The 20,963-nt window shown below is 44.2% G+C and overlaps 1 protein-coding gene and 1 non-coding gene across 3 annotated transcripts in view; one reads left to right on the top strand and one right to left on the bottom strand.

Moving 5' to 3' along the window:
- The window catches only part of TPP2 (tripeptidyl peptidase 2), a 68,848-nt gene extending 53,207 nt beyond the window's left edge, over window positions 1–15,641 (bottom strand). For both annotated transcript variants that reach the window (XM_060079868.1, XM_060079869.1), the window contains exons 1-2: window positions 15,394–15,641; window positions 7,498–7,626 (exon numbers count right to left, since the gene is read on the bottom strand). In XM_060079868.1, coding sequence (XP_059935851.1) covers window positions 7,498–7,626; window positions 15,394–15,558 — 294 coding nt within the window. In that variant the 5' untranslated portion in view covers window positions 15,559–15,641. The remainder of the gene's footprint in view (window positions 1–7,497; window positions 7,627–15,393) is intronic.
- A 4,861-nt stretch (window positions 15,642–20,502) lies between these two features.
- LOC132477819 (U6 spliceosomal RNA) lies at window positions 20,503–20,609 on the top strand. The gene has a single exon (XR_009530325.1). It is a non-coding gene; the product is annotated as a U6 spliceosomal RNA (small nuclear RNA).
- The last annotated feature ends 354 nt before the right edge of the window (window positions 20,610–20,963 follow it).

Here is a 20,963-nt window from a genome sequence, read left to right as displayed (position 1 = left end):
AGTAAAGGCAGACTAGTTACTTACAAAAATTGAGCTAAAAAAAAAAAAAAAATCAGAAAATAGAAATTATGTATAATCATGGCTCTGCCAGCTAACCTTAACCAAGTTAGAGTGAAGCTAACTTTACTCTGAGGCAATTATGGAGTATGTCATTTTACATATTTGAGTATTTCATAATATGAAGTTACTTTCGGTCTCTTTTAAGAATCAAAGTGCTTATTTTGACCATTTTAAGCTGCTCTCTTTAAAAAAGAGTTTTAATTACGTGGTAACCACAATGTGGTAAGACCGATTTTCAAACGAGAAACAGAATCTCTTTAATTTCTAATTACACCTCATTTCCCTGACTCTTTTTTAAAGAGAGGATGCTTAACGAATTGAGGGTTCTCTTCACAACACAAGTGTCACCATGAGTTGTTAACGTTCCATGCAGAAAAATCTGAGTTTCTGCCTCAGAACTGTACTTCAGACTTGTCAGCCTCATGGTCCTGCCAGGACACATGGACCCTCTTTCCTTCAGCTATCACTGCATCTAACTACAGTGCTAAACCTGGCCAAGGCATTCACGGTCTCTGGACTAACCGCTTTTTTACCATGTAAGGCTACATACTGATGATTTTAAAAACTGACTTCAAGTTAAATGTGGTCAAGTTTTAGAAAGCACTGTGCTCCCTTCCAAATGCTACTAAAATTAGAGTAAGGAAAAGGAAAAAAACCAAAAACCCAAAGGACAAAGAATGGGCAATGAGGCTTTAGAAGCCAAAAGTCACCACACTTTGAAAGTTGCAAAGTAAAAAGAAGGCACTGAAAATTAGTGGGGCAACTATGGTATTTTAATACATGGTGTTGGGACAAGTGGGTCTTCAGATGGAAAAAAGGATACAGGACTCCTATTTCAAACTAAGCATTAAATCAATTCCAGGTGACTTCTAAGAACAAATATGAAAAGTAGAACAATGAAAGTTTTCAGAAAATAAATATGGGAGAATATCATGATTTGGGGACAGGAAGGATTTTTTTTTTTTTTTTTTGGCTATCAAATACGATTTAAAAAAACTCAAAGCAGTCCATCATATTTACTCAGACATTTTGCTTCTTTTGCTAGTCCTTCATTTCTGCTGCTCCATGCTTTCTTCCTGTCTGAAAAGCCTCTTTTTATTATTTTTTAAAAGTGTATCTGCTGGCTATAAATACTCTTAGATTTACCTTATCTGGGAATGTCTTTATTTCACCTTTTCCCTGAACATATTTTCACGGGATATAGAATTTGCAATCGACAGATCTTTTCTCTCTGCACTGGAAAAATGTTGTACCACATCCTTCTGGCCCCCAGGGTTTCTGATGAGAAAGCTAAAGTCATTTGAGTATCTTTGCCATCTATACAATGGGTCCCTTCTCTCTGGCAATTTTCAAGATTTTTTTTCTTTGTCTTTAATTTTTGGCAATCTGATTAGAATGTTTCTGGGCATGAATTTCTTTTGGTTTATCTTACCTGGGGTTCACTCAGCTTCTAGAATTGGTAGGTTTATATCTTTGCCACACTTGGGAGATTCTCTGCCACTATTTTTTCAAGTATCTTTTTTTTCCAGCAGCACACTCCTTTTCCTCTTTCTTGGGGTCTGATGATGCAAATATGTGCCCATTTGTTATTGAGCTACAAGCTCCCAAAGCTAAGTTAGTTATTTTTCAGTGTTTTTCTCTTCATTATTCAGAATGGATATTCTCCACTGGTTGATCTTAGAGTCCACTGACCCAGACTCCTCCATCATCTCCATTCTGCTACTACATCCACCCAGTGATGCTTTCTTAAAATTTCAGTCATTGTAAATTTCAGTTCTAACATATCCATGTGAGTGTTTTTACAGTTTCTATATCTTTGCTGAGTGTATTAGTTATTGCTGTGTTATAAATACGACAAACTTTGTGACTTAAGGAACACACTATTTACAATCTTACACATTCCATCAATCAGAAGCTGGCACAGCTTAGCTGGATCCTCGACTTGGCTTCAGCCGAGGTGCTGGCCAGGGCCCTACTCTCATCTGGCACTTGGCTGGTGATGGGTTTGACGGAGTTCACTTCCCTCTGTCTGTGAGGCTGAGGGCCACTGATTCTCACTGGTTGTCAGCTGGAGAAAGGACTTCTTAAGACACAAAAAGCCCCAAACAAAAAGGCAAAAGACTGATATCCAACTACACCAAATTTAAGAACTCCTACTCATCAGAAGACATCATCTGGAAAGTGAAAATACGAGTACAGAGTGGGAGAAGACACCCGAAACACACGTAACCCAAGGACAGGTAATCCCACAAATCATAACAACTCAGTATTAAAAACAAAGGGCAAATGAACTCGAAGAGGCACTTCACAAAAGAGGAAATCCAAAAGTTTAAGCAACATACGAAAAGGTGCGCAATCTCATTAGTAATCAGAGGAATGCAAATTAAAACCACAACGTGATACAGCTAGATTCCCAGCCTATAAGCAAAATTTTAAACGCCTAAAAACACCAAGTGTTAGCAGTGCAACTATTAAAACTCCTATATACAGCTGGTGGAAATGTATTTTAGTACAAACACTTGGAAAAACTGTTCGGCATCACCTAGTAAAGGTGTATCTCTATGACTCAGCAAGTCCACTCCTAGAGGTACACATCCTAGAGCTATCTGTACATGTGTGCACAGGATTTGTTTGCAAGAATGTTCCCTAAAGAACTGTTAGTGACAGCTCCAAACTGGAAACAACTCAACTGTTCCCCAGCAGAATGGACAGAATGTGGTACATTCAAACTATGTCACAGGCACAGCAATGAAACTCAACACATCGTCGCTCCATGCAAATCATGGCTGAATCTCATGAATCCTGCAAACACCCAGGAAAAGAAGACATGAAATGACACACAAATGAGGCCATTCATATAAAGGTCAAAGTAGGCAAAACTAACAAATATATTCCATGTATCCACATAGAGGTGATAAAACTGTAAAGGAAAGCAAAGAAGAGATTACCACAAAAGTCAAAATGCATTGTGATCCGGAGAACACAGAAAGCTTCTGAGGCCTGGCAACGCTCTCGGTCTTATCTGGGTGGATACAATGGCGTCCGTTTAAATTACTCATTAAACTGAACATGTGTGTTTCGTGCACTTTTCTTCTTGCCTGTACAATTTACCATGAAAGGTGTTACCCTTCTATTCACTCTTTTGCTTCGACCTGCTCCTACGAGTACCGCTGGCCATAAGTAATGGGCTGCCAGTTTCTCAAGACAGCTTAGAGCAGCATCCTTAGAGAATGAGACGGCAGGAATCTTCAAAGCACCTAAGTGTCGTTGATCTTAAACTGGCAGAAGAATTAGACATTAACCGTCAGCAGTTTACGCGCTATTTGGAAGAAGCAGAAGTGGAATACAGGTATTTAACTCACTTTGAAGCACGGTTAAATCAAAGAAACTTGAAGACTTGACTGCGTTGCCTTCTGAAAACTGTGCACTAAGGAGTTCTGAGAGACCCCACTAGCTAGAATCCCAGTGACTGACAACATTACTCTTTTTAATGACTATGGCAAAATATCTGAACACCTGCACATGCTTGAAAAAACATTAACTGAGCATGTGTGTAGCTACGGTCTGTGTATGGCTGGAGAAGGGAACTGTAACCAAGAAGACGGGTGGAAAGTTGGTATGAGGACCGATTAGTCCCCCGCTGCCTACCCCACATCCTGCAGGAAGCTGATGAGAGACAGTGGGATGTGAACCCTCTAGAGAGGTCTATGGCGCAGAGGGGACAGATGAGGCACAGTGAAGAGTCCCCCCGGGGGCCTGTCGAGGCTCAGGTCCCCAGGTGCTGGCGGCCAGGCTTCTCTCTCACTCCTCTGCCCCCAAACTCCAGGCCAAACAGGCGAAGGTCCTCTTTGAGGTAACTGGGCAGCTCAATGGAAAAAATATACCATAGACGGAGATCCTGGGGCCTCCCATGATAGTATCGTGACCCTCCAGTGAGACCCACACCACAGGCTCTCCACAAGCAGAGAACTTCCAATCACCTTTCACGTGCCACTAAATCAGAGACAGCTGCGGTGAGGGGACGCCCGAGGAGAAGCGCTCAGGTCAAAAGCAAAGCACACGGAAGAAAAGGCCGGGGAAGGGGGAGGAGGGTCGGGGGGAGGTGAAGGAAAAGGAGAGCGAGATCAGGAGGAAGAGGGAGGACGGGAGGAAGCAGACGGTGAGGAAGAAGAAGAGGGACGGAAGTCACGAGACAAAACTTTTCAAGACAATGATATTCTCACAGATAAAACGCTGTATACGTGATACAAAAATGTGCTCTGAGGGAACATGAACAGACTCCTGCAATTAAAAACGGGCAAAATTCAGTACATGAGTTAGAAGAAAATGTTGAGAACATCTTGGAACTCTCTCAGGAAGGAAAAAAAAATCAAACAAAAGCAATGAAGAAAAGGTAGAAAACATAAGAAAACTGGAGGATCAACTAAAGAGGTCAGTGTCCACTTAACACGAGTCCCAGATAAAAGAGCAGCAAAAAAGTGGGAGGAAGTAACCCAAGAGACAATGCAAGAAAATTTCTCAGAAAGGAAGGACCAGAGAGTTAAACCCTCTTCTTCCACTTTTAATTCTACAGATAAAGTCTAAAACTAGGGGGTAAAAATTAAGAATAAAAAGTATTTTAGCTTGTCATTTAAAACTCTGAAGATAGGGCTTCCCTGATGGTGCAGAGGTTGGGAGTCTGCCTGCCGATGCAGGGGACATGGGTTCATGCCCTGGTCCGGGAAGATCCCACATGTCGCAGAGCGGCTAGGCCAGTGAGCCATGGCCGCTGAGCCTGCGCGTCCGGAGCCTGTGCTCCACAACGGGAGAGGCCACAACAATGAGAGGCCCACGTACCGCAAAAAAAAACCACAAACAAACTCTGAAGATAATATATCAAACCTTAACCCTGGTTGAGCAGGAATTGATGCTGATCCATGGAAAGTGGACTGAACTTTTCTTTAGAAGCCTTGTAGAAGGTTCTTTAAACTCTGTAGACATATTGGATACAATTAAAAATTAAATTAAAAAAACTCACTATACTGATAGGCTGAGAACAGTTAATAGCACAGCTAAAGAAATATATCACCAAGTTGAGAAAGGATGTAAATACCAATCTATCAATTTTCTGATCTTACTTCACAGCCATGTATACAATACACTAATTCTACCTTTAAGCACTAGTAACATTACAAGTGTGGATGGTTTATCTAGAGCATGGGCTATAACTATTCAAAAATAGATTTTTGAGGATACTATTGATACTTTATATGATTCTGAATCTGCCTGACTTACTAGGAATGCTCTCTAGTTTCCTAGAGTACTGTAACTCACAGGAATCCCATGTTTCTCTTTGAAACATACTCTAAATAACAAGGTTGACTTGGGAAAGTAGGTAAAACTAGAGCAATTCAGATGTGCAGAAAGTCATTTCCCTGCAGTATTTCTTTTTAAAGCACATGGTGCCTTTGTCAGCTTGGGCTGCCATAAGAAAATACCATAGACTGGGTGGTTTAATAACAAACATTTGTTTTCTCACAAATGTGAGAAAAGCATGAGATCAGGGTGATCTGTGAGAAAAGCATGAGATCAGGTGCTAGCATGGCCGATTCTGGTGAGACGCCCTTCCTGGCCTGCAGGCATGGCTTTCTCATGGCGTCCTCACAGAGCAGAGAGAAAGCAAGCTCTCCCTTGGAAGGGCACTTATCAAGGTGCTAATCCCATCATGAGGGCCCCTCCCTCATGACCTCATCTAACTAACACTAATCACCTCCCAAAGGTCCCACCTCCTACTACCATCACATTGGGTGTTGGGGCTTCAACATATGAATTCAGGGGTCACACATGCAGTCCACAACACGCGGGAAAAGAAGCAAAACTGGGATATGAATGCCTGCCATCTGCCTGTGACAGGCAGTGGAACTGTGAACATAAGGAGATATTACTCCTGTGATTATGTTATGGGAAGTAATATGGCAAAGGTGAAGGGCTTTTTCAGATGCAATTAAGGTCCCTGATCAGGTGACTGAGTTCATCAAAAGGAGAGTGCCCTGGTGGGCCTGACCTAATCAGGCACGCTCTTTAAAAGAGAGACTGGGACCACCCCCGAGGTCCGCAGAGATTCTCCTGCTGGCCTTGAAGAAACACGCTGTCATGAATGAATTCTCCCAACAACAAGGTGAACCTGGAAGACAATCCTGAGCCTCAGTTGAGACCACAGTCCCAACCAACACCTGACTGAGGTCTTGTGGAAGCCTAAGCAGAGAACCACAAAATGTTGTGCCCAGACTCGACCCACAGAAACTGTGAGATAGTAAATGTAGGAACGTATGCGGTAAGCTGTCGTTTGTGTTAATTTGTTGTGCAGCACAGAAAACTAATACAGTGCCGTGACGATCTTACCCGAGAGACAAGGTCTAAACATGATTCAGATAGATGGTAAAAGATGGGAAGTTAAATATAGCTCTTTAGATATCTAAATAACCACAAATTTACCTTGCAAGCTAATTCTGCTTATTGTTTGAAAAGATAAGAGTACAGAAACACCATCAAATTCTTGCCACCTAACAAACCCATTAGCTAATATTTCATGAACTGCTTTATGTTTGTTTCCTAATCATCTTCCATGTTAGCTTACCCCAGCCTTTCTACCAAGTACATGGAATAAGATAAGGTCAGATATTTAAGTCCACAAATATTAAAGCCTAAATATTTCAAGTTCAAGTTCCCAGAAGGGAAAAGCAGAAGGCAAAACTACATTCTCATCACTTTTCCCACCTTTCCGCTTAAATCTTAAAATTTTTAGAATTCAGCAGCCATACTGGAAAAAAGAGAAATCCCAATTCCAAGCCCACTATCAAACAACAAAAACAATAACTTCCACTAAGATGGACCCTAAGGGTCCACACCATCTGGTACCCATGCCCTTGTAAAATCCTCTCTCTGTAAGCGTGTGCTGGATCTACTGACTCACTTTGAATGAAAAGAACATGGCAGAGGTAACAGGCATCACTTCCAACATCATTTTATAAAGGGACCAGAGCCTCCAACTGGGCTCTCTCTGACTGCTCGCCCTGGGGAAGGCAGCTGAATGCTGTGAAGCAGCCACATGGAGAGGCCCATGTGCTGAGGAACCAAACCTGCCAATAACCACAAATTCCCCTTCCCCAGCTACATCGAGCCTTCAGATGAAATCAGAGCCCTGGCCGACAGTTAGCAAGCTCAGGAGAGATCTTGAACAGAGGCGCCCAGCTAAGTCACACCCAGATTCCCGACTCACAGAAACTGTAAAATAACAAATGTTTGTTGTTTTAAAGCATGAAGTTTTGAGATGATCTGTTACACGGCAATAGGTAACTAATACCATACCATGAAATGTAAGGTATAAACGTAAAATGCTTTGAAGTGATAGTACAAAAAAAAAAGAAAAAAATTCAATAAAAAGATAAAAGCTCCAACCTTAAGCACTCTTCCTGAAAGACCAATAATTTCCCCATCTTTTGGCTCCACCACTGTAGCAGTGTTCACATCACCACTTCCTGTTGTGTCAATGATATCAATGATTTTCGGTCTTCCATCAGTTGTAACCTGAAAATTAAGAGACAATTAAAATATGAATTATAGATTTTAGTTTTTATCCTTAAAGCAATGCCAGCTCCCGTATGTGTGTGTGCATGCACATGTACCCATACCTAAAATCCTATAAAATCTGCATTCATTTTAAAAAGAGAACTCAAGTTTTAAGCCAAAAGCCTGACAGATACTAACAAGAAGATTTAGTTACAGAAAACAGCACAGAACCCTTCAAGTGGTTTCATGCGTTCAGGTAGATACTTCTCGGGCACTTACCACCGGCCACACGTCGTTAGGTGTCGGGAGTACAGCAATGATCAGTATGCAAAATTCCTGACCTCACATACTCTGTGTTACAGGGACTCAATAGACAAGTCAAATATATAACATGTCAGATGGTAATCACTACTATGAGGAAAATCAAGCAGGGGAAGGAGAGAGGTGGTATGGGGCTTTCAATACTAATTAGGCTGGTCAAGAAAGGTATCACTGAGAAGGTTAACATCTGAGAAAAGGTCTGAAGGAGGTGAGTTTTTGGTTGGACAAAACTTTCAGGGGAAAATGTGTGATAACATTTCATTACCGGAGGCCACGCCGACACTCAAGCTTATTAAATCAAGTTCAAACTTGACTCTCCCCAGGCCTTGCCATCTCAGGAAGCCAACACGCACCCAGTTGCTCAAGCCAGAAACTCAGAGAGTCCTCAGATTCTTTGGCTTACTCCTCACAGCAAATCTCTCAGGAAGTCCTCTTCCTTCTACCTCTACAGTACAGCTCAGACCCACCTGCCCTTGATTTTTCACTACGGGTGTCCTGAACCTCTCCACCACCAGCACTTCCCGCTCATACGCGATGCTGACTCCCAGGAGGCCCTCCACAAGCAACAGTAAAGCGAGTCGGGTTGTGCCAGTCCTCCACTGAACACCCTCAGGGCTCACCGAGATCGGGACCAGACCCTGCCCAGGGTGCCCGTCCCTCCCGCCTCTAACCACTTGGTCTCCTTTCAACTCCTTGGACGCGGCCACCTTCCTCCTGCCTCACGACTTTCTGAGCCAGGTCCTTCTGCTGGGAATTCTGTTTCTTCAGTTGCTCCACAGGTATCCCAGTTTCACCTTTCCATTTTCTAGTAAAATACCACCCCCTTCAGAAAGGCCTCCCTGATGATCTCATTTAAGTGCCTGTCAGCCTAAGCCTGATTACTCTTTCTCATTGTACCTTGTTTCCTTCACAGAACTTAACTCAATTCGTAATTAGTTTGGGACTCTTTACCTGTTTGCACTATCGTAAGATAAGCTCCATAAGGGCAACGGCTATGTCCATTTTATGCACCAAACTACCCCAAACCTAGCAGTGCCTGTTAGGTACTCAAGGCATATGGGATTGTTGGATGGCCTGACATGAATTACTTAGCATTAAGATTGATTTTCCTCAGCTGTGGTTTCTTGGCCAGCCCCAGACTTTCAACTGGGCCATGCTGACTGCTACAGCTAACAGTAATACTGAATGAATATCCTCATTGCCTTTGTGGGAAAAACTATTTTGGGGTTCTTTCTGAGCTAGCTTTGCAAAGGGAATTTGCAGCCTTCAAGATATACATGCTGAGTTACCAGCAGCAATCAGGTGTGGAGACACAAAAAAGACAGAAAAATGAAGACCCCCCCCCACCCTCAAGAGAGAAACAGGAATGTAAAAAAATGCCTACAGTGTGACAAGAGTACAGCCTTCAGATTCCTTTTCCACCCGGAGAATTCACCCTCTTTAAGACGAAGTATAGTGTCCATCACCAGGAGTCTTTCTGGTCTCACGCCCTCCTCCCCAACACCAACTGCAGTGTCCTCAGAGCTCTGCAGTTAGGGTGCACCCGGAAGGAGGCGGGGGAATTCACTATGTGGAGGAAACAAACACATGTGGTTTTTCTTCGACAAGGCAAAACTAGGGGGTGGCTGGTGGGTCCCGGATCTCACTCCAATCATCGACCAACTGGGGGCTGACAGCTCTGTCAGGGGCCGCACAGCTGTTATTTTTATGTATGGTAATTCATCAGCTGGATGTTTATTTCTGGGGGGGGGCTGTCTATACTAGTAACGAGTATTCTAACATATTGAGAAGGCTCAAAATCATAATTAAACAAAAATCACTGCAGAAATCATACCAAACCCTGATAAAATTATGATAAAACTTAAATCAGGGGCTTCCCTGGAGGCACGTGGTTAAGAATCCGCCTGCTAATGCAGGGGACACGGGTCCGAGCCCTGGTCCGGGAAGATCCCACATGCCGCAGAGCAACTAAGCCCATGTGCCACAACTACTGAGCCCGTGAGCCACAACTACCGAGCCCATGTGCCACAACTACTGAAGCCCACGTGCCACAACTACTGAAGCCCGTGCACCTAGAGCCCACGCTCTGCAATGAAGAGCAGCCCGCACTCACCACAATTAGAGAAAGCCCATGCACAGCAACGAAGACCCAACACAGCCAAAGATAAATAAATATATAAATAAATTTATTTAAAAAAACAAATCAGACACTGATTTTGAAGGGACTGGCTAGTATCTTTAAGAATAAAGTGAAAATAAAGGAATGAAGAAAAATGTAAGAAAATCTAACAAAAATAGAAGCCACCAAGAGGAAGTTAATACTCTTCTATAAAGTTAAAACTAGCCAGATCATGTACTAAGACCATAAGCAAATAATCTATTTTAAAATGTATTCCAAATAAGCACATAATTTGAAAGCTACACCACAGCACTAAGAACACAAACCATTTGTCTTCACTTTCTCGTTCAATGACCAAACAACTTCGGTGACTTGAGATTGAGAATCACAAGAGATCACTAACAAGTCAGACACGGATCCCTCTCATTAGAAACCTTATTATGAGTGTGAGCAAAGGAAGAAAGCCTACCGGGATTTAGTGGCTTATTTACCATCTACAACTGCCACAAGCTTTACTCACTAGGATCTCTCTCTCTCTCTCTCATTAAAAATTCTCATACATGCAGTTACTCCTTCCTTCAACCATTAGGTAAAGGGAACCACTCCACTGGAGATAAGAAGATACAAGAGGGAGTTTAGGGTTAGGAAGGACAGGTTTTAAAAAGGCAAATCAGCTGAGAATTTTGCAGAGGCGCTCTGGGAGGAGGACAGGAAACTGAACTGCTAACACTGGAACTCTATCCCTCATCTTTGAGGATGGGGAGGGGTAACATGGGCCTGAAGGCACAGTTACTATGAGGAGAGCTAAGGTGATAAGCCCTGGGAACGGGGGAGGGAGACTGAGAGATGCTTACTGGGCGCCACTGGCCGAATAGAACAGAAATGGCCCAAAGGTTCTCCCCAAACATCAAGAATCTAAGTAACTTTGGGTCTCCACTGAAACAGTTACAGTGAAGTTGGTGAGGGTTTGTAGAGGATTGGAACAAAAGGGGGAAGGTTCGCAAATTATCCTGCACAAACCAAAGTGAACGTATAAGCATCCATTTGAAATTTCAGGGGAGATACTGAAAATACTCCTTTAAGCAAAGAATGGTATGTCATAAACAAACACTATTAAATGACTGTTATTCTAAGAACATAATGATGAATGAATAAGACAGGCTTTGCTTTCAGAAAGCTTACAATCCAGTTGGGAAGACAAATGAGAAAAGAGAACAGGACTTCCTTGGTGGCGCAGTGGTTTAGAATCCGCCTGGCAACACAGGTTTGAGCCCTGGTCCGGGAAGATCCCACATGCTGTGGAGCAACTAAGCCTGTGCACCACAACTACTGGGCCCAAGTGCTGCAACTACTGAAGCCCACGTACCTAGAGCCCGTGCTCCACAACAAGAGAAGCCACTGCAATGAGAAGCCCGCGCACCACAAGCAAGAGTAGGCCCCGCTCGCCACAACTAAAGAAAGCCCACGTGCAGCAACGAAGACCCAACGCAGCCAAATAAATAAATAAATTTATTTTAAAAAAAAAAGAGAACAGCAATATAGGACGATAAATAATAATGATAAGGACAGTGTCTAGGAAAGCATGTAAGAACACAAAAGCCAGCTTGGGGGAATCAGGAAAGGCTAACTGAAAGCGAGGTAATAAAACTTAAATTAATGGACAGCACCCACTATTAGTAAACAAGTACATGCCTATGATAACTTCCTTACTGCACTCCATTATATTTCAGTGAATGTAAAATTAGGAAGACTTTTACAGGACTACTTCCTCCTTCCCAAACTATTTTTTCCCCATGAGGAAACTGTGGACATTATCACATATATACATTTTTTTTCCATTCAACACAAATTGTTACAAGCACATTTCATACAAAATGAATTTGGATATATGCTTTCAAGGAATTTTAACTGAACCGGGAAAAAGGTATATAAGCCAATATACTAAAGTGAAACATTTTAGGGAATTCCCTGGCGGTCCAGTGGTTAGGACTCCATGCTTTCACTGCTGAGGGCCTGAGTGCGGCCAAAAAAAAAAAAAAAAAAAAAAATTTAAGTGCTATAGGATATGAAAAAATTGCTACGAGAGCAAACTAAATAATATCACCAGGGACTGGGCCTTACTCCTCTTTGAACCCCCAGGTCCTACCACAGCGGTTGGCACATACATACACATAAATACACAGTGGGGGGCTGAATTAATAGCACTAGATAACCCCAAAGGTAACAGGTGAAGACCCAGCTGGTCTTGAGGGATTAAGTAGGCATTTACAGGTGATTGTAGAAGGCCTGCAGGCAGATTAAACCCCATGTGCAAAGGCATGTGTTGGGGAAAGACCTGGAACATCTGGGTGAGAGGAAAGCCGTGAAATGCTGTTGGTGGAAGCACAGGCAGGGTGCTTCAATGGTGGCGTGGAGCGGCACGTGGACAGAAGAAGTGGTGGGATGAGAACCGAGGCTACGCAGAGAGCTGGAGCTGAATGGCACAGAGCCGCGCAAAGTTCAAACCTGGGGGTTTCAACACAAAGACAACTGGCATGCCCAAATAGTTCTGTTTTATACTAAGCAAAGGTGTGATGGGTTGTTTTTTGTTTTTGGTTTTTAAGGAAAGTAACTCTGGCCATGTGAAGGGTGACCAATGGCAGCCAGGAGACCCGCTGGCTACCGTGGGTTTATTTCTAGGTCCAGTCCAAGCCCCGTCTCTTGTCTGCGAAGCCTGATTGCTCCAGCTCTCACTGGTCCCCTGATCAACCTCTGTTAACCGTTCTCTGCAGGACTACATCATCTCTTAACGCAGAATGTTAGGGACCTGGCAGGTGCCGGAATATTTGCTGAGGAAAGGACTTAATCATTTATTTAATTACTCCTCCTCTCACGCTGGCCACCCCCTCTACATTTAACGCAGCCTACACGCTATCACAAGAGAACTGGGCCCAAGGCCGTCACCGAAGAATAGGACTAGAATGGGACTCCCCACTGTGTTCCTGAAAACTCTCCCTGGCACGCCCAGTCCCCTACTCAGACACCATCTGCCTTTCCAAATGTCCAGTTCAACCTCCTCTTCCTACTTCATTCTTTCCTTCCATTTTATTTCTATCCACCTTCTTATCTTAATGATGTATACACAGATCTACAAAATACACTTGTTAAAGGTAAAGGGGGGAAAATAACCTTACAAATTCACTATGTTTGCAAGCCACCTTAGTGAACTTCTTTCAGATGGCCATGTTTAGGTCAATCTCTCAGAGTTCAAGTTGTTAGAAGATAAGAGTTATGTTTTCATTTTACTTCAAACATGTTGTTGCTCAAACATTTATTATTACATGCACATAATATCTAATGCGTATTTATCCTTCAGAGAGATGGTGATTCAAGATCTGGCATAAACTCCCTCTACTAAATAGTCTTGCTTAAAAAAATCAGTGTTTAACACTTTTCACAAGCACTTTAAGAAGTCACATGTAATTAATCGCCTCAATTTTCAGAGCAACACTGTGGGATGAGAATTACTGCTACTTTATAGAGAGAGTAATGGAATTATTTGATAAGCAGGTCCGGGAAATTCTACACAAGCATTTTTACTGAGACACGACTCCTCCAAACTCTTCTGATCCCCTTATTATCCGGACAAAAGAGCCAGTGACCACTTACTCCAGCTGCTCTCCTCCCACTTATCCCTATAAAAAGTAAACACGGGCTTCCCTGGCGGCGCAGTGGTTGAGAGTCCGCCTGCCGATGCAGGGGACACGGGTTCGTGCCCCGGTCCGGGAAGATCCCACATGCCGCGGAGCGGCTGGGCCCCTGAGCCATGGCCGCTGGGCCTGCGCGTCCGGAGCCTGTGCTCCGCAACAGGAGAGGCCACAACAGTGAGAGGCCCGCGTACCGCAAAAAAAAAAAAAAAAAAGTAAACACACACCACACCAGAATGGAAACCATTACTGCCCTATAATGAAGCCTCAATGAGGTGATAGCTGTCACTGCTGTACATCTTCGGAGTTCTTAAGAAAACTGGACCACCAGAGCTACCAGGAGGGAACGCATCACCTGCTCCTCTTCTGATGCACCAGAGCTGTCCAGCAGGGCCACCATGAGGTGTGCTGCTGAAGAATGAACAGGAGGGAGCAACACTTCCAGACGAATTCTCTACAGAGTCGGCCAGACTGGGAACCGGACTGGTTCCCTTTTCCCCCGGCATTACATCCTACCTTCCAAAATGCTACCTCAGTTATACGAGAGCACAATGAGGGATGCAGAGGAGGGAGAGGCATGGGGGAGGAGGAGAATTATTAGACTTCGGGGTTTTAAGAAATACAGGGGAAAGGTTGATACAAGGAAGAGATCAGCGTACAGGAGGATTAGCCAGGTTAGACATTTGGGAGATGAGTCTTGAACAACTGTGAAATTCTGTTTATTGCTGGGTTTCGGTGTCAGGCTCAGGTTAGTAAATTTATAAACGTCAAACTTTGAAGACTTCAATGAGAATGCTTTCAACAGAGAAACACATTTTAAAAAATTACCTTTCGGCATGATACCTTGATCTAACGATTTCAAAGGTGGCTAGGGCAAAACAAAATAACTTTAAAAAATCATGAAGTATGTTGTCTTACATTTTGAGGCTGAAAAAAAAATATGGAAGCATAATTTAAATGCAGTCTTAAGAGTTCGCCAAAAACAAAGTTGGGTTCTTCTTTATATCAAAGACTAAGCCATGCGTTTCACTGACCCTAACAAGTACATTGCGGAAGAGGATTAAAAATAGAATACATAAAAGTACCAGAGGAAACAATTCCGGAAGTTGACCGAGTTATCTTCTTGAAAGCCGGCTTTCGTGTTTCAAGATAAACTATTCCTCCCCAAACCAAACCTCCCGAACGACAGCAATAAAAATGAAGTTCTGATAGGTCATTTGCCCCTTCCCTGTTTCCTTCCCACCCCCCGCTCCCATGAATAACAAAACAGTAAAATCCTCGTTTGCAAATAACAGGCACCGGCCGGTGGTGCCCGAGACACGAGGCACCCGCGGAAGAAGGCGGTGTGCTGGGCAGGAGCCCGAGGGCCCGGGCCTGGAGGCGCCTGGGTAGGAAGGGGCTTCCTGGGCGACCGACGGCCCTGGGCGCCCCGACCAACAGCTTTTGTCTGGGCCGGGATCAGGGCCCAGCCGGGGCGCCCGGCCGCCGGCCCCTCGCACCCCGCCCCCCGCCGGGCCCTCCGCCTCCTCCCGGCGGCTCCCCCTCGGCCGCAGAGCGGGCTTCGGCCTGCGAGGCTCCGACGCCGCGTACCCTCCGCGTTCCCAGCCCGGTGGCCGGCGGCCCGCGCCCCCGCGCCCGGGCCCTCGGCGGCTGCCGCACCTGCATGCCCGGAGCCCCGGGGTCGACCCCCGTGTCCAGGACGGCGATGAGCACCCCCCGACCGTCATACTCCGGGTAGCGGCAGAGGAAGGACGCGGCCCCAGTCTCTTTCTTCGGGAGGAGGCCGTGGAAAGGGAAGGGCTCCTCGTTCGCTGCGGTGGCCATGGACGCAAGCTCGAGGGCGAAGATGAGGCAAACTGCCAGGCAGCGCGCGGACGAGCGACGCGAGGACACCCAGGCGGCCGCGGGCCTGGGCGGGGGCGAGAGGCGGGGGCAGCCGCCGGCCAATCCAGGCCCGCCAGGGAGAGGCGGCCAATCACACGCTGCTACGTAAACCAACGGTGCCGCTCTCTGGAGCTGAGCCCGAGTGTTGCCCGGGCCGCAGAGAAGGAGGCGGAGTCGGAGGCGTTGTTGGAGGCTTCAGTTCTCAAACCTGGGGTCTTAAAGAGACTCGAGTTTGGGATATTTAGGGGACGGGCGGCTCCCATGCAAAGGGTCCGCGTGTCCCGGGCCGAAAAACTCCTCCGGGAACGGGAAAGGAAATGGGTTGCCAGTCTGTTGTAGCAGGTACCTCCCGCTGGCAAGCGATGTTTTCCGAACTTGTGGTTGTGGAGTAAACTTTTCGGTCAGCTGCTGCAGGATCCCCGGTTGCCCCGAGGAAAGGGAGCCAGCTCACGCTCGCTAAACCCCTAAGAGTGTCGGATTTTGGCGAAATGCCGGTACAAGAATTTTTGTGAGGGAGTTCTTTGATTCAGTGGTGTAGGGATTGTGTTTCCCTTTCTCGAGTGTGTCCCTTTGATGGGGGAACGGGGAGGGGGGCGTATAGGGTGGGGATGGGCCAGAGCTGCCATCAACAGGAAGTGGGTTGGAGGCCGTTCAGTCGGCCTCGTAGCCAGTAACAAATACCAGCCTGAAGTGGGCCCCTCCTATCCTCATTGCTCACCCTGGGCTTCCGGGATTTCTGAAAAACATTCTTTTTTTTTTTTTTTTTTTGCACTCTCTCTTTAAATTGATGTTCCTGGTTGGTCCTGAAGGTTCTCCACTCAATTATGGAGCCAAAATTTGCAGTTTTTCAGATTAACAGTGGCGGCTATCAATTGCTCCGTGCTGCACTAGTGGCCCTTGATGATCTTTCTGTCTGTATTCTTGCCAGGGTAATCTTAGTGTTTTGTGTGGGTGTGCCAGCGACCCCTTTGGCAATCTGGCGGGGCTTATGGACACCTCAGAACAATTTTAAATTCATAAAATTTAATATATAGAATTACTCCGGAAATTATGTTGAAATAGTTATCAAAATATGAAAACCAACTTTATTATATAGCAAGTTTTATACATATAGTTATATGTACGCTTCTTCGCATGAAATAACAGGAGCTAGCGCCAAATCTAATAAGCTCCTATAATTTCAAAATAGTAAAGAGCATAAATAGTATTTTGACACACCTGTAACGTACTGTGATAAACATTTTTATTGGTGAAACAGTAACAAACAGTAACTGCTGATACCACTCTGGTTATTACCTACATCTATAATTGAAGGAAGTATTTAATTAAAAGGTTAGTGGAAGTAAGGATGTATTTTTTTTTTTCCTACTCAAGTTTTTGAACCCCTCAGGTTCTATCATGGAGTCCAGGTTAAGAATGCTTGGTGTAAAGGGAAATCCTATGTACGCCAGTTTCCAATCCATAGGATTGGGAGATTCTCCACTAAATCTCAAAAATCACTGTAATGGCTGTGCAATTTCTTTGAATTGTTTACCTGTCCATTTCTTCTATTCCATAAATCTTAGAGAAGCACGTTCTCTTTAGTGGAGAGGAAATGGAGAATAGTTAATGTTTTCTTTCCTACTCCCAACTGTGTTTATGTTACCTCTAGAAAAGGGCTTAAAATTAATGGTAAAGAAAAGACACACTCAGAAGATATTCAAATAGAACATGTAGTGACAGAATGGAATAGCTTCCAGTTTCAAAGGAACCGGTAGTCCAGTTGCTTCATTTTACAGATGAGGAGCAAAGGTAGACAGGTTTACTGACTGCCACGGGTTATGAAATGGAGTTAGTGAAAAAGCTGGATTTCTGTTCTCATAGTCTGCCCCCAGTATTTTCTACCACACCTGTTGTGCTCTCTGACCAGAGTGTCACCCAGTGAATGGATGGTGAATGAACTGTTCATTGTGAAACCAAAGTGGCAGACTTTTTATTAGACTCCTATAACAATGTTCTTTAAAAAAAATTTTTTTTCTTATGGCTCCCATAAAAATGTTTTAGAAAAATTACGTACCCTCTTGTATAGTTTTAATATAACTTTTGAAATTTGTCATCATACGTTCAAGAAATTATAAAGGATGTGATATCTGACATTTTATAAATATTGACATTCTTTAATGAAACTTCTACATCATTCATTTAAATATAGCCAGTTGAATGTTATTCTTTGATATCTGCCATTTTCTTTATATACCTGCACATATTCCATTTAAAATCAGATATTTGACATCACTATTTCTTCTTGAAATTTTATTAACGTTCTACACAGAATTTTATCCTAATGTAATTTACATTTATGATGGAAAGTCCTATTGATCATTTATTATTATCTGCAACAAAAATATGTATGTTAATATTTAATTTAAATTTTTTTCCTGGGATCAAAGTGTTAAAATTTTCCTTTTGGACTATCTTTCAATTACTGGAAATTTGATCAAAAGGACATAAATAAATCTTAAGCTTTGATAAATATTTGATTAAGATAAAAATTACAGAACAAAAAGAAAATTTTTATTGAAAATGCAGTTCTTAAAAAGATGCATGAGATGCATGTTTCGGGGCTTTGATGAAAGGTTTTGCTGACAGTTTTTCAAGTCGTCCCTTTATTTGATGCCCAAGAAGCTACTTCACCTGAAGGTGATGCACGATAGTAAGATGCCTTTTTTTTCTAGGAAGCTGGAGACCCAGCTGTGAAACAGGTGCGAAGGGGAGGCGGTGTGTCCTCCCATCACAGGCACGTCTTCAAGCAGATAAGTTTGGAAAAGAGTAGATAGGACATGTAAGTAAGCCTCTGGAAACTGATCATATTGAAATTATCCATGACTTTAAACCAGTTTGAAGACCACTGTTTTATAAAACCCCTGAAATCACTTTAACTCAATAAGAAGTCATTTACTCTTTGTCTTCAAGCCACAGTATTCTCCACATTCTGCGTTTACACCTCCTCCTCTCTGGATTTAATGACATTGCCAGCTAAGGGAACCCTCTCAATGCCAAGTCCGTTTGCGCAACTGGACAAACAGTTTGACAGTTCATTGGCTTTAAGAAGAAAACAATTAAGATATAGATAAATACAACTAGGGCTTAGGAATGGGGAGGAGGAGGAAGGGGATGTCAGGACACAACAGGGTCAGCGGACCGGGGCATCCTATGTGGGGTAAAGTAATAGGCTGGACGCACGCACCCTCCCACACAGCATTGTTCGGAGCGGGAAGGGCAGAGCAGGGTGTTCCCGAGGGCCACCTCCCTTCCCCATCACCTGCCGGGTGGGAGGCTGCGCGCCAGTGCAGAGGTGCGGGCAAAGGCATCGCTTCCCATGAGTCACTTTCTTTGTAGCTATTGCGGCACCGTATCATTTAGAGAATATTCTTTAATCAAGTATCCGAAACTGCGCAGAGATTGTGAAAGCGTCATCGTGTCCCAGATGCTGGGCGTAGAAATCCTGCGCAGCGTTGCAGCGAGGCCACTCCTCCCGTGGCGGCTCCCAGGCGGTGATGGAGGGAAGTAGGAACGCTAGGGCCGGGCCGTTCCTGGGAGGTGAGGAACTTCTGTGACAGCAGATTTGGGCTGGCGGACTCCCCTCCGGCTTTGCCAAGCCTCCCCTAGGCTGCGTGGCACCCAGCCTTTGCTTTTCTCTTCTTTTCTCAGGGTCTAACTTGCCTCGCGGCCTGATGGCCCTCCCAACCTTTGGTGGACCCTTGACTATTTTACCTTACACAGGCATTTCCTCCGATAGAATCCTTGCTCCTTTAAGCCAGTCTTGGCACTTGCTTCTCGGAGGACCGGGACTAAACTAGCTCACACCAAACTGAGATTCAGGTGCTTCAGACTTCACCGCTGCTGCCTCCTGGAGGCCAAGGCCGTTATTACCATTCCTATCGAATATGCCGGCTTCCTAGACATTCTCCAGTGCAAAGCCAGATGGAAAAAGGTATTCGGCAAAGCTTAAATCACATGCCTGCGTTTAGCTGTAAAGGAGGCTGGGAGATTAACTTCTGACTTCTTGCATGGGTAGGCAGGACTGATAATGTGGGAAATTCTATAAACATAGAAAGGCCTTTCAAAAGATGCCTCTTAATTCAAAAGATTTGTTAATTATACCGAATAGCCACTTTGCCAACATATATATATCTATAACATGTCCATTTAGCCTTAAGACTTACATGATTCTAAATACTTTATTATTTATTTAAAAAAATTTTTAGAAGATGTTGGGGTAGGAGTTTATTTATTTATTTATTTTTGCTGTGTTGGGTCTTTGTTTCTGTGCGAGGGCTTTCCCTAGTTGCGGCAAGTGGGGGCCATTCTCCATCGCGGTGCGCGGGCCTCTTACTATTGCGGCCTCTCTTGTTGCGGAGCACAGGCTCCAGATGCGCAGGCGCAGTAGTTGTGGCTCACGGGCCTAGTTGCTCCGCAGCATGTGGGATCCTCCCAGACGAGGGCTCGAACCCGTGTCCCCTGTATTAGCAGGCAGATTCTCAACCACTGCGCCACCAGGGAAGCCCTAAGTACTTTAGATTATGCTTGCTATCCTCTCACTTTCTATTCTTTCTACCTGCAAACTAAATTAAGCATTATAACGCAGTTCCAGGTCCTTGAACCTTCAATAATAAAGTGATAAACTAGGCAATTTGGACCAAGACTCCTGCTGAGAGTAATCAGAAAAACTGGACAACACATGAGAAAGTATACTTATCGGCAAAAGAGGGCTAACAGCGTGGTGAAGAATTTCTGGAGCGGAGGTAAACTCAGAAACTTGAGCCTAACATTTAGGACAGCCTTGCCTTTCAGGGCAAAGGGAAGTGGGGAGAAAATCCTGAAAATTTAGAAAAGTGAAGGCCAGTGCTCACTTCAGCAGCACACAAACTACAATTGGAATGATACAGAGAAGATTAGCACGGCCCCTGTGCAAGGATGACACACAAATTCGTGAAGTGTTCCATATTTTTGACCTAAATGGGAAGGAAATCCAAAAAAGAGGGGACATATGTATACGTATAGCTGATTCACTTTGCTGTACAGCAGAAACTAACACAACTTTGTAAAGCAACTATACGCCAATAAAAAAATAAAAAAGTGAAGACCATGAGCCAGTGAGGTGGGCCTTGTCAGATGGCCATTCATGTCTAACCAGTGCAAAAGTTGGTATTGGCAGGTGGATGAGAGCTGGCCTTAGAAATCCGGAGATCTGAGCTTTAGTCCTATCCCTCTCTTGGTTTCTCATTTTTAGACAAGGCAGTGAACCTCTCTGGACCTCAGTTTCCTTGTTTGCATGGGAAAGAGTTAATGGAACTTCTTTGGTA

The sequence above is a fragment of the Mesoplodon densirostris genome, chromosome 17 (genome assembly GCF_025265405.1).
Source record: "Mesoplodon densirostris isolate mMesDen1 chromosome 17, mMesDen1 primary haplotype, whole genome shotgun sequence".
Classification (NCBI taxonomy): Eukaryota; Metazoa; Chordata; class Mammalia; order Artiodactyla; family Ziphiidae; genus Mesoplodon; species Mesoplodon densirostris.
This window is presented reverse-complemented; position numbering and strand designations above follow the sequence as displayed.